The sequence below is a fragment of the Accipiter gentilis genome, chromosome 17 (genome assembly GCF_929443795.1).
Source record: "Accipiter gentilis chromosome 17, bAccGen1.1, whole genome shotgun sequence".
Classification (NCBI taxonomy): Eukaryota; Metazoa; Chordata; class Aves; order Accipitriformes; family Accipitridae; genus Astur; species Astur gentilis.
The window spans coordinates 4,982,668-4,995,561 of NC_064896.1; the positions used below are offsets into that span (position 1 = coordinate 4,982,668).

The 12,894-nt window shown below is 63.5% G+C and overlaps 1 protein-coding gene across 3 annotated transcripts; it reads left to right on the forward strand.

The window, feature by feature from the left end:
* The first annotated feature begins 771 nt into the window (after positions 1-771).
* On the forward strand, positions 772-11,803 carry SESN2 (sestrin 2). 3 transcript variants are annotated; one of them, XM_049820809.1, is made up of 10 exons: positions 772-927; positions 6,212-6,277; positions 7,210-7,407; positions 7,791-7,973; positions 8,364-8,573; positions 8,970-9,120; positions 9,293-9,408; positions 9,711-9,901; positions 10,128-10,272; positions 10,360-11,803. In XM_049820809.1, the coding sequence occupies exons 1-10, from the start codon at positions 850-852 to the stop codon at positions 10,444-10,446; spliced, it is 1,425 nt and encodes a 474-aa protein (XP_049676766.1). In that variant the 5' UTR covers positions 772-849; the 3' UTR covers positions 10,447-11,803. The 3 variants fall into 3 exon arrangements, with proteins under 3 accessions (XP_049676766.1, XP_049676765.1, XP_049676768.1); XM_049820808.1 differs by lacking the exon at positions 772-927 and adding an exon at positions 5,932-6,039; XM_049820811.1 differs by lacking the exons at positions 772-927; positions 6,212-6,277 and adding an exon at positions 6,821-7,027.
* The last annotated feature ends 1,091 nt before the right edge of the window (positions 11,804-12,894 follow it).

Consider the following 12,894-nt stretch of genomic DNA (forward strand, 5'->3'; position numbering starts at 1 on the left):
AAAAGCTGCTCTGCATCTCTTGGGGCTTTTCCGCACTGGGTTAACCAAACTGCTCCGTGCAAAGCTGGGGGGAGCCTTGGGGTGCCCTGGGGTAGCAGGAGGGGGGGCCGCAGCGATCGCTCATGGCCACCCAGAGCCACGGGACGGGCTCTGCCCGCAAGGTAAGACCAGGACAGCTGAGCCATTTCGAACAAACACCACCGCCCGCCAACGCACGCAGGCTCCTCGCGTGCCTTTTCCACCAGGTTTCTTTTCCCTTTGGCCCCGGGAGACGTTTTCGGTGACTCCCTGCGTCAAAAGCTCGGGAAAGTGCCGCAGCCGGGCTGGGCAGAGGGAACCAATCCTTCCCCTCGGAGCAGAGAGGGTGGGCGGAGTGCGAGACACCCCCTCCCCACGCTCCCATCCCTGCCCACGGGTGCGGGGGGATTTCACGCTGCTGCCAGCCCGGGGGTCCGACCACGGATCGCAGGATTCGCACCCGGCGGCCTCAACCCGCGGCCACTCCAGGAACGGGCGGCGAACTACAACCCCCAGCATCCCCCGCGTCGCCTCTCCCTATTGGCTGACGGTCCGGCTTTGGCCACCCCCTCTCTTTACCATTGGTCGAAACGCCGAGAGGGGGCGGGGCTACCACCCTTACCCCTCCCGCCCACCGCCGCGCTATGAAAGCGGGCGCGGAGCGCGGTGGCGGCGACGGGGGGGGGGAAGAACCGGGGAAGGTTCTAGAGCCCGGGGGGGTGTCCGGGGACCCCCCCCCCCCCCCACCCCGGCCGGGGCCGTTCTAGAGCCTAGAGCAGGGGGGGAGGGTGTCCCGGAGCCATGCCCACCGCCTAAGCCCCCCGCGCTGCCATGCTGCTGGCCGGTTCGCCGTGCCCCCCCGCGGGACCGGAGGAATACCGGGGCTGCGGGGCCCGGCGGGGCGGCGAGGTAAGGGCTCGGCTCGGTGCTCGCCTGCCCGGGGCGGTCCCGTTTTGTATCGCCCGCTGCTTTTCCCCGGGATGGGATGGGGTGCTGTCACCGTGCAGGGCGCCCGGGGGGTCCCGCCGGGAGGGGCTGGAGGTGGCCCCGCGTCCCCCGTGTCCCCCCCCACCGTGGTCGGTTGCAGGGAGGGGAGAGGCCGGGCTGCAAAAATAACCCTCGTTTGCTTTGCAGCGAGCTTAAAAATAAGGGTGCTGGGGTGTGGGAGCAGGCTAGGGTGCTGGGAGCCCACCCAGGGCTCTCGGGGATGGGGTGGCCCTGACCTGGCAAGGGGACGTTGGGGGGGCTGGATGGGGAGGTGGCGGGGTCTCCCGAACCCTCCAGGAGCCACGATGTGTGGGGGAGCCGGGCAGAGGTCCTGCCTGCAGGCGTGGGCCAGGAGGAGAAGGGAAACTGAGGCAGGGGCTGGTGGTGGGATGTGCCCGCTGGGATAGGTGGTGGGAGGGTGGGGGGCTCCATCCAGTCATTCAGCTCATGCTGCCGTTCCCGGGCTGGGCATGGGATTTCTTTGATGACCCCCTTAACCGAGAGGTCTGGGAAACCTCTCGCATCGCCCAGGGCTTTTGCGTTTGGAGTCCAGTCTGCAAGACTGGAGTCCTGAGGTGTCCGTGGAGCTCTGCAGGACCTCCCTGTCCTTGCCAGGCAATCGGACCGGTCTGCAACTTGCTGAGTTTCCTGAAAAGTTGGGAATTGCCTCTATTTGTCAGACTTATTTTCCCCTCTGAAAAAAACATTTGCAGTTTTTCCTCTTGTTCCTGCATTCCCCTTCCCCTCCGGCTTCCCCAGGGACAGCGGGATTGCTCTGCAGCTCAGGGCTTTGCTCGCGGGGAGTCGGTGGCTCCCCAAATAGCTGTGCCACCTCGGCGTAGCTGCTGGGATGGTTACTCCTGACGTGGGCTGGAAGCTGGAAACCCCGGGACAGTGGGTGGGAAAGACCCCAGACAGCAGTGCTGCCAGGGAACTCCCTCCGGTACTTGTCCTGGCATGAGCTGAAGCCTGAAATCGGTGCTTTGGAGCAGGCTGGGGGGAGGCCAGCGGTGGTGGGGATGCCTTAGCCCTTGGCCGCTGACATCTAACGGGTACCACTGAAACTCCGTGGGCTGGGACGTTCGCACCCGCCGTGCAAGTGCCTCGGTTTTTTGTCCCTGTGTGCTGTGGCAGTGGGGTTTGCAGCGCCGCAGGGCTGTCTGTTCAGCGGCAGCTCCGCTCTTCTCCGTGAAACTTCTTCAGGTTTTCAGGACGAGGTAGGGTGGGATTTGGGGATCCCTGTCACCCTCCTCGCTGGAGCGTGGTGGCAGCTGGGTTTAGCTTTCCAGGAGCGGGTCTGGCTGGGGGTGCGGCGGGGGCAGCTCGTGCCGAGGGGGTTGTACTCGCACGTTGGCTCCGTGCGTCAGCGGGGCCGAGCCCCGGCACTGGTCTCGCCACCCAGTATGGCCCAGGGACAGCCTCCTGCCCGGTTTTTGGCAGGAGCACGGTTACGAGGGGCAAACCTGCTCTGCCAGGTGGCTGCAGTGGTGTTTGTTTAACCTCGCCTTATCGGGACTGATTTTCCAACACCTGACTAAGCACTGGCACCCGTGTGGGGTGGGGGGGGGGTGGCTCATTGCTGGGCATACCTATTCTGCTCCCAGAGGATTAACTTCTTCCCCCAGTGTCTCCGTTGAGATCCTCCGCCAGTTCTGTGCCGGCTGGAGCCTGGGAGCAGGTTGTGCGGGTGGCACGGGTCAGAGCATCACCTCCGTGCCTCAGTTTCCCCATCAGCGGAAGCAGGAGGTGGTGCCCTACCCGGTGGCGGTGCGCCGAGGGTTAACTGCAGTGGCCCTGAGCATTGCTCAATGCAGCAAAACATAACGAGCCTCTACGTAGGGATGATTAAAATGCACCTTCAAAGGTCACCCTGAGCTGTCACCGAAAAGCAGCGGGGCGGGCTGGGCTCCCCGGCTGCTCGCTGCCTTTGGGGTTGGAAGTCCTGCCGCCTGCGTCCCATGGATTTGCCTGCCGGGGTTCTCTCTGTTGCCATCCCCTTCCAGGGAACCTCTTGGAGCACCAAAGCAGCTCTTTTTCCCCAAACTGTGAGTCAGCGCAGAGCCAGCTCAGCACCTGGAGCAGCGATGGCACGAGCCCTGACATGGCTGTCACCCCCACGTCGCTTCTGTGGTGACTCAGGGCAGGAGCACCCCGTGCTCTCAGAGCGGTCGGAGCCGGTGGATGTGGGCACTGCTCGCTTTGCCAGGCTGGCTGCAGCCCGGTGCCGGCGAGAGCCCATGGCGTGCCGTCACCCGCTGCCCGACACGTTGGGGAGCACGTGGCCGCGCTGGCAGCTGCTGCGTGGTCACCTCGTGCCATCCCACCCACGCCCCTTCCCCGTTCGGGAGAGGGTGCCAGGCTGCACCCGCTGCCTCGGGGCTGATTTGGAGCCAGCTGGCAGGAGAAGGCACCCACCGGCACCTGGGCCGTGCCCGGCTCCAGCTTTCCAGTATCTCTCCGGGCGAAGCTGGGTGGCAGCCCCGGGGCTTGTCCGTGGAAAAGACCCCTGGGAGAAGCGGCTCCCTGCCCCGTTGCTCCACGGCTGGAGAGCGGGACGTGCTGTCCTGCCGTCGGCACCCCTGCCCAGTGATGTGTCCCGTCTCCCGCAGGTGAATCCCGGCAGCGGGAACCTCGCTGCCACCTCGTCGCAGCCTCTTCTGCCCAGTTGCAGGAGGCCGGGAGCATGGCACCGGGTGTGATGCCGGACACTGAGCGTGGGGGGAGAGAGCAGGTTTGGGGGGCAGAGCTGCCCTTTGAGCTTCCCCATCATTAACGGGCTGGAAGGTGCGTGTCCGATCGTGCCGTCGGTTTTGGAAGGTGCCGCTGGGTGCTGCGCTTGCTTTTTTTCTGCATTGATGCTGTGGGTGCAGGGGTAGTCGTGTTTTGCCCACCCCGGGCAGCCTTCGACAGCCGTGGGTGGACGGAGGTGATGTGGGGAAGGGAGAAAGGGGGTCACTGGGAATTGCCTTGGTGCAGTGTGGCTGATGGGATGGGGGGTGCATCTGCTTGGCTGAGCCGTGGGAGGGAGGAACGCAGTAAAATGTGGGTCATACCTTTGCCCACCCCCTTCCCCCCCAGGACAGCAAGAGCCGTGGGGTCCCACGGGAGCAGCAGCCTTGCAGATGATCCCAAGTGCAGCTCCCGCTTCGGTCAGTTCCCCCAGTAACTGGGGTGCCGCGGGAGCAAGGCTGTCCCCTTCCAGTGGTGAAGAGTGTGTGAGCACCCACAGCCACTGGGACGGGGTGCCCGGCTTCCTCGCGTCCCCAGCAGTGCGAGCGGGGGGTCACCGGTGGCCATCGCCTGCCCTGCGTGTCCCCCGCTGCCGCGTCTCTCCTTGCACCCAGAGCAAAGCAGGGTGCGGGTCTCTGCCGGCCGACGCATCCCTCCGGATGGGCCGTGGGACCTTTGCCGTGTCCGACACCGTGGGCATGGCTGCTGCCACCCCCGTTTCTCCGTGACACCGCTGCTCCCCGCTGGGTTTGCACGGGGGACGTGTGCCATGGGATGGAACAGGGTGGTCCTGGGCATCCCGGGGGGGGGGGGCTCAGACCCTGCCAGCCCCGTGAGTGGGCAGATCCTGACCCCAGGCTTGCATCCTGCCTGCACAGTTGGTGCTAGGCTCCCATTCAAAAGTCCCAGCAGAGGTGACCGAGCGCAGCCTGTGCTCGGGGACAGGTCCCAACCTCACGGTGCCACCCTGGCTCCTGCTGGCAGAGGGACCCGGGGAATTTCTGCTGGGAATGGGAAAAGGAGGCTGGTGTTTTCCCACCTGGAGCGGGGGCCCTGAGCACCTCCTCTGCGGTGGGCAATGGGTGCCACCGCCGGCACTTGTATCCGGAGCGTGGGTTGGAGGAAGCAATGCTGTGGGCGTTCGTCTGCTGGATGCCCTTTCTGCTACCGTTGCCCCGTCTCGGTCCTTATTTCACGTAAGCGCCGTGTCCCCCCTGTATTTGGGGGGACTGTGCACCAGCCCCCTTTCCCCCTCGCCTCCTTCCCAGGGCTGGGAGCGCTTGAACCCTTTTCCACTCTTTTCTTCCAGCCCCAAACCAGGTTCTGGTTTCTCTGGAGGTGTTTTAGGGGGATTATTTTAGCTTTCGGGGCTGGGTGTTGCGTCCCTCCCCCGTCTGCGGTTGGTACCTGTGGGTGCTGCTGTGATGCAGGCAGAGAAATTTCCCCTGCGCCGTTGCAAACTTGCAAGCTGGTGGGATGCTGTGGTGCAAAAGTGGGACGGGGGAGGATTCAGGCTCTGCTGTATCCCTGCATTTCAGCTCCGGGGCTGGCTGGGGGGGGTCCTCATGGGCACCGAGCCACCCTTGCAGCAGGAGGGCTGGGGGGGGGGGGGGGTCCCGGTCCCCTTGTGTTCTAGTTGGGGGGGTCCTGTTTGCAGCATCCCCATCGCTGCCCCTGGGTGCAGTCGGCCCCCACTTGCCAGCAGAGAGGAGAAGAAGATCTGCTGGGAGAAAATATAGCATGGAAACGCTTGCTCTTCCCTGGGGAGCTGGGGGGGGGGGGGGGAGATGGAGCGTGGGGGGGTCAGAAAGGGTCCGAACCCTGTGCTTGGAGTGTGGAGAGCAGCAGCTGCCCTGTAACCAGGTGGTTCGTTTCTGCTTTAACTGTGTTAACAGATTTGGGGAGAGGAAAAAAAAAAAAAAAAAAAAGGTGGTGGAGATGTTTATCGGCATTTTGTGCCTGGGGAGTGTTAGTGGGAACCCCGGGTGCCGTGTTTATGCTGGTGATTGCAAGCCGCAGTGCCCGGCTGCAGCCAGGGCCACGGCCAGATCCGTGCTGCTGCGGGACCCCCCCCCGGGCTCCGGTTTTCCCCTGTGTTTTCCCGTAGAGGTGGTAAACCAAGACCCAGCTCCGGTTTTCCCCTGTGTTTTCCCATGGCGGTGGTAAACCAAGACCCAGGTGCCGGAGATATCTCCGGTGTCCTGGCCCACGATGCCACAGCTCCGGTGTCCTATCCCACCTCCCAGGGGTGCAGAGCAACACCCCTGCCCGATTTCATCAGGCTCTGCCCAGCCTGACGCAAGGGTGCGGGGGCGATGGCCGCGTGTCCCCGTGGCCCGTGTGGGGTGACTGCCTGAGTCAGCCTTTCCGGTGCCGCCGTACTCGTCCCGCCACCGCCGGTTGCTCGTCCCGGGGACGCTCGGTGGCTCCCAGCTACCCCGGTGCCGGACTAAAGCTGCTGCTCTTTCTTTCCTAGGACACAGGGGTCAAAGTCCCCCAGCAGCTGGGGAAGGGTCCCAGCGCCTTCATCCCCCTGGGAGAGGTAAGGGTGGTGGGGATGGTCTTGGGTGGGTGCGTCCCTCCCTGCTGGGGGGGGCTCCTCCACCCCTCCCTGCCCTGGGTGGGGGGGACAGGGGGCTGTTAAGGATGGGTTCTCACCCCCCACCCTCCCAATTGCTAATGCCCAGTTGGGGTAGGGCTGGGATGGGGAAGGGTCAGCCAGCTGGAGGGTATCCCTCTGGCAGTGTGTGGGGGGGTGTCTTGTTTTAGAGGATGGGGGGAGCAGTTGTGTTGTTTCACCCTGGTGTTTTCCTGCCCCAAGTCCCTGCCTGTGCCTCAGTTTCCCCACTCATCCAAACGCGGCTGTCTTTTCCCTGTGCTGCAAAGGTAGCCCACCTCCTGCCCTGCCCACCTCACCCCAAAAACTGTGCCCTGAAATCCCCAGGACTCCCCATGCCGGAGCACCCACAGCCCTATCTCGGCACCCAGCGTCGGTGTCCCAGATGGTTCCTCCTTCAGCAGAGATAGTGATGTGGTTTCGTCACCGTGGTGGGGGTGGAGAGGCTGGGGGGGGGGGGAGGGCAGCTGAGCCCCATCTCCTCCCCGCTGCGCACCAGCGCCCAAATAAACAACCCAACGCCGCGGACTGAGCCGGCCGGGCTGTGCGGGGTCCGGCATGGAGACCCCCCATCACACCCAGCCCCCCGGGACTGGGAGGGAGGAGATGGGCAGTGGGGGCTGCCGGCGGTGTCCGTACCGGGCGGCAGGGAGGAGGCTGGGCACCTCCGATGGGGTGAGCATCTGATGGGGTGGGATGGGTGCTCTGGGGTGAGATGGGTGCCCCTGGATGCCTGGGTCCTGCTAGCCACTGATTCTTGATGGAGGGGTCTCCCTCTAGGTTAGGGGGGGCTGTTGGGAAGAGTGGGGGGCTGCAGCACACAACCCTTCACCATCCTCCTCTCCCCACCCCGGCAGATCCTGCAGGAAGGTGTGGAGAGCAGCTTACGCCAGCTCCTCATCGAAGCCTTCGTCTCGGCGGGCAGGGTGGACAACATCACCATGGTCATGGGGCTGCACCCCCAGTATCTCAGCAGCTTCTGGAAGACCCAGTACCTCCTGCTGCGCATGGACGGGCCCCTGCCCTACCACAAGCGCCATTACATCGCCATCATGGTGAGGATGGGGGTCCCATGGGGTTACGTGTGGTCCCATCACCTCCGCGGGGTTTTTGCCTGGAGGCAGGAAGGCAGTTGGGACCCCAGAGATGCCCCCCCCCCCCTTCCCAATCTGTGGTCCCAGAGGCTTGGAAGCCCCTTTGGGGTTGGTCTTGTGGTGCCCACCTAGGGTACCCCAGCACCCCCCTCCCCTCCAGAGCCCCTGAGGACCGGCATTGATGGGAGGGGGTGGGCAGAGACCCCTCTCTGGACTCTTATCCCCAGGGAAAACCCTCCAGGAGCGGTGGCGGCTCCCTGCCTTGGCTTCTCCAAGGGCTTGTAGGAGGGTTGTGAGGGGTCCCTGGCCGGTGCCGGGGGCTGAGTGCCCGGCTCTCCCCGCAGGCAGCAGCCCGGCACCAGTGCTCCTACCTGGTGGGCTTGCACATGGAGGAGTTCCTGCGGGTGGGGGGCAACCCGGCGTGGCTGCAGGGGCTGCACTATGCCCCCCAAAAACTCAGGAACCTCAACGAGATCAACAAACTGCTGGCGCACCGACCCTGGCTCATCACCAAGGAGCACATCGAGGTGAGAGCTGATGCTGCCGGTGCAGATCCCCCCCCCCCCCAAACCACACTCGATTTGGGGGGCTTGACCTCAGGAACCCCATCCGTGCTTGCTCAAGCCCTCCATCCCCTAGGTTTAACCCTTTCAGGGCTGAGGGAGTATCCGATTCAGAGGGCAGGGTTTGCGCTGCTCCCGATGGATGGGGAAGGGTTGGGGAAGGGGTGACTTGTCCCCCCACGGCTGGGGACTGTCCTGCTGTGACAGCAGCTGGCTTATGGGGGAGGCACATCCCAAACACCCTCCTGTTTCCCTGCCCTTGGCTTACCCTGGCTCTGGGGTGCAGTGGGGGGGTACAGCGCAGTGAGCAGGGGGGCTGGGGGGGGTGTCTTTCCAACCCCATGTGGTTTGTAGGCTCTGCTGAAAACGGGGGAGAACAGTTGGTCGCTGGCGGAGCTGGTTCAGGCCCTGGTGCTCCTCACCCACTACCACTCGCTCGCCTCCTTCGTCTTCGGCTGCGGCATCAACCCCGAGGAGGACCAAGATGGGGGGCACGGCTGCTGGGCCCCCTCACCCCACAGCAACAGCAGCCCTGCCTCTGATGATAGCATGGGGGGCTCTGGGGTAAGGGGAGGGGGGGCTTTGCCTTGCAGGTGTGGGGATGTGTAGTGGGAAGGGAGGGCATGGTGGGGTGCTGGACTGCTTTATGGTGCTTCCCCAGGGAATTGCCCCAAGGCCTTTTATTGGGAACAGCAGGTGCTTTAGGGCTGCGCAGTCGCATCCTCCGCGCAGTCGCATCCTCCGCAGGGCTTTCCCCTCCTCCCAGTCCTCAGGATGAGGCATGGAGGCAGCTGGGGGCCGGGTAGGACAAACCCAGAGGCAAATGCTCTTTAGAGCAGCCCTGGGGCTGCTCCAAGTGACAGCAGAGCTGAGAGCGGCCCCATGCTGCTCTGGGCTTGCAACCCTTCTGCAACCTTGCTCAACCTGGGGCAGCATTGACTCTGCCCTCTGCTTTGCCAGGGCAAAGATGCCATGCAGGAGGTGGAGGTGCTGATGGAGAGGATGAAGCTGCTGCAGGAAAGCCAGCTGGAGGAGGAGGGGGTCACGCAGGAGGAGATGGCGACACGCTTTGAGCTGGAGAAAACGGAGAGTTTGCTGGTCACTCCCTCGGGTGAGGAGGTGCAGGGGTGCAGTTGGCTGAGAACGGGGTCCCAACGGGTCGGGGCGGGGGGAAGGAGCCAGCGTCTGCCCAGGGAGGAGCAGGATCAGGCCCCCAGCTGCAGGGTTGGCTCTGTTTGGGATCATACCGCGTCGCTCACAGCCGCTGCGGTGGTGCCTTGTAGATCTTGCGGATCACTCCCTGCAGTCCAACGTCCTCTGCTTCGTGGAGGACCCCGAGTTCAGCTACAAGGACTTCACGCGGAGGGGTGAGCAGGCGCCCCCCACTTTCCATGCCCAGGTGGGTGCTTGCGGTCCCGCACCGGCCGGAGGGGAAGGGGTGGCAGGTCCTGCTTGTCTTGATGGGGGGGAGCAGTGGGGATCTTTTCAGGGTCTTGGCATTGCACAGACGGCGTGGGTGCAGAGGGTGAAGGGCTGGGACCAGGCTAGAGCTGTCTGAGCAGTGCAACCAGATGCTAATAGTTGGGGGGGTCAACATGGAGGGGGGGACACCCCAGCTTATGTCCCTGCCTTTGAAGATGTCCTGGTTTCAGCTGGGATAGAGTGCATCAAGCCCCTAGCCCAGCATCTTTTCTCCGGCAGGATTACACCTGGGAGGACCACGGCTACTCGCTGATCAACCGCCTCTACCCCGACGTGGGACAACTCCTGGATGAGAAATTCCAGGTCGTCTACAACCTGACGTACAACACCATCGCCATGCACTGCGGCGTGGACACGTCCATGCTGCGCAGAGCCATCTGGAACTACGTCCACTGCGTCTTTGGCATCCGGTAAGTCCCCGAGCTGTGGCCGGAGCCTGTTCTCCACCTTGGGTAGAGCCCACGAGTGGGTCCAGCCTGGGAGCCTGTGATTTGGTCTTGGTGAGACTGTAGCTGCTGCTTAGGGTAAGGCAAAGTGATGCTGTTGGGGGGCTCAGCTTAGGTCCAGAAAGAGCCTGGGGTGTGCGAATGGGCAGGGGTTAAGCCTGGGGGTAACGCACCCTCCTCTCTCCCCCAGCTACGACGACTATGACTACGGGGAGGTGAACCAGCTCCTGGAGCGCAGCTTGAAGGTCTACATCAAGACGGTGGCTTGCTACCCGGAGAAGACGACCAAGCGGATGTATACGCAGTTCTGGAGACACTTCAAGCACTCGGAGAAGGTGCCGGCTCATCCCTTTCCCTCCCGGCAGGGTGTGAGGGGATGCTGAGCCCCCCACCCGTGCCCTGACCCCGCTCTCCATGTGTAGGTTCACATCAACCTGCTCTTGCTGGAGGCTCGGATGCAGGCGGCTCTGCTCTACGCCCTGAGAGCCGTCACCCGCTACATGACCTGACCGGCCTTTGCTCCCTCCTCCTCCTCCTGCCCCAGGTTTGGGGGAAAGGCTGGGGGGAGCTGGTACCCTAAAGACTTTATTGGAATATTGTCTCCCCCCTCCACTAAGGGGGCCAGAGCTGTGGAAGAAAAGAGGGGGCTTCCCTGCCCCTCATCCCAGGAGAGGGGACCCCCAAGAAGCTGTCAGTGCTGGGAAAACACCGGAGTGCTGCCCGGGGCTTGGCAGAGCTGGGGGTGCTCGACCGCTCCGTGCCTTTCTCGGGGGGAGCCCGAATGAATCCAAATTGGGTTGCTCGTGGGTGCTGCCTTTACCGTGCAGTGCTGGTGTTACACCTCTGTGCCACCTCCTGGCATTAAGACTGCCGCCACGGAGGGCTGCCCTCGTGCCAGGGATTACCGGAGGGTGTCGTGGGCTTTGCCGCTGCTGTTTGGGGTCTCATCGTGCTGGAAGACATGCAGCTGCTGGTGGGGATGCTGCCCTCGCACACCCTCCCCACCTCTCTGGCTCGCACCCGCGGAACGCGCCGCAGGAGCGGTGGGAAGGATCCGGCCATCCCGTCGCCCAGCTGGGCAGCCCCCAGTGCCGCTCGTCTCCCAGCTGAGTCTCCCCCATGTCGGGGTCCGCGTGGCTGGGGGAGACTGCGGCTCCGCAACTCCTCCCTGCCCTGACCTGGGCGTTTCTCTTGCCTTCAGCGCCCGCCGTGACATGGGGACATCCCCTCCATGGCTGGGGGTGTGTGCGGCCCCTCGCCGCTCCTCTCCGCGGACCCTGGCATGGCCGGACCCCAGCCCAGCGCTCGTATCGGGGCTGGCAGGGCTGCAGGAGGGGTTAAGCTCTGCCTGCCCGAGCCCCTGCAAATTTGGAATGTGAAGTGCCTCTTAACCTGGGTCCCAGGGCAGGAGCAAGGTGAGGGTAGGAGTGCCTGCGGGGTGTTTCACACCTTTTTTTGCATCATTTTTCAGCCCCTGGCGCATCTCTGCTGCCTCAACCTTCATGGTTGAGGTGGGGAGCTGTGTTGGGGCACGGGGCTGCCTGTGGCTGCCCTCCTGCCTGCTGTGACGGTGATGGGGTGGCTGGAGCTTGACCCAAATGTGCCAGAGCATTTCCCAGTGGCGCGGGTCGCCGGGGAGGTGCCTGGTTGGGAGAATCCTGCTCCTGGCTCTGCTGGAGCGTGGGTCCGGGTCCAGCAGCATCGCCTGCCACTCAGCCACTCTTGGTTTGTCTCAGCTGAACCGTAGCTCCAGTTAAGTTATTTCTATATTTTTTTGGGTGTATTTACTCCTGACTGGGCAGGGAAATGCCACTGTGACTTTGCTACGGATCTTGTTTGAAAAAATAAAATTGTTTGGTTTTTTTTTTTCTTTTTCTGTTTTTTATTTTTCCAAATGTCTCTGCAGGGCAGCGCTGCCAAGCAAGTGAGTGTGAGAAGCAGCTTCCTTTTGCCCTTGCTCAGCCTCAGGGACTGATCCTGCATAGCACAGTATGGGGTGGGGGTGTCCCACCATTCTGGGGGTGGCTGGGACCAGTCCTGGGTTGTCCAAGGGGGCAAATGGGGGGGCCTTGCAGTGACCATCCCCAGCCTTTCCTGGGTGTAGTGCCCTCCCAGAAAGCCAGGATTTGGGGCACCGACACTCATCCCAATGTGGGTGTCCCATGGGATGCACTGGTCCTGCTGCTGGGATGGAGCTGAGCAGGCTGCAGTGGAGCTGGGAGGGGGGTGAAGCGGCACTGGGGCCACCCCAGCCCCGTGATACAGAGCCCAGCACTTATCAGGGTGCAGGCAGGAGCCCCTGGCAGCTGCCGATATGATCCCCAAGGAGGGCTTGCCTGTCCCCCAGCTCCAGCCCTGTCCCTGCTGACTGAGACGCATCCCCGTGCTGCGTGCCCAAAAAGCAGCAAGGAGCCAGATCCTGGCTCCGGGGGCTGTCCGGACCCTCCAGCCCCTGCAGCCAGGCAGGACCTGCCGTGCTGCCCATCTGAGTGGGGACACGGGGCTGGGGGCAGCGATGCTGGATGGGGCTCGGGCACTACTGGCACGGTAAGGGTTTGCTGGGGTTTTATAGGGCAGAGCCTCTATTTGCATCGTGCCTGGGGAAAAAGTGCTCTTGGGGCAGCTCAAGGGCAGTGGGGAAACTGAGGCAGGGGGGTGGGTCTTGGATTTGCTGGTTGTGCCAAAGTCCCTGGGCTGGAATCCCCATCCAGGCGTCTGTCCGGGTCCTCTTCGCGTGACGGGTGACTGCAGGCGGGTTTAGCAAACGTCTTGCAGAGGAGAGCTGCAAAAACCGCAGGTAAGGGTTAGCTTAATGCTTCCAAGGCACCAGAAGCCCCCCTGGGGGGCAGGGGGGGGCCCTGCCTGTGCTTGCTGGGCTTGCAGGAGGCGTCAGCCGGGGCTGAGCAGTTTTTCCTGCGCTGAGTCACAGCTTCCAAATATTTCCCAGAGTGTTTTTC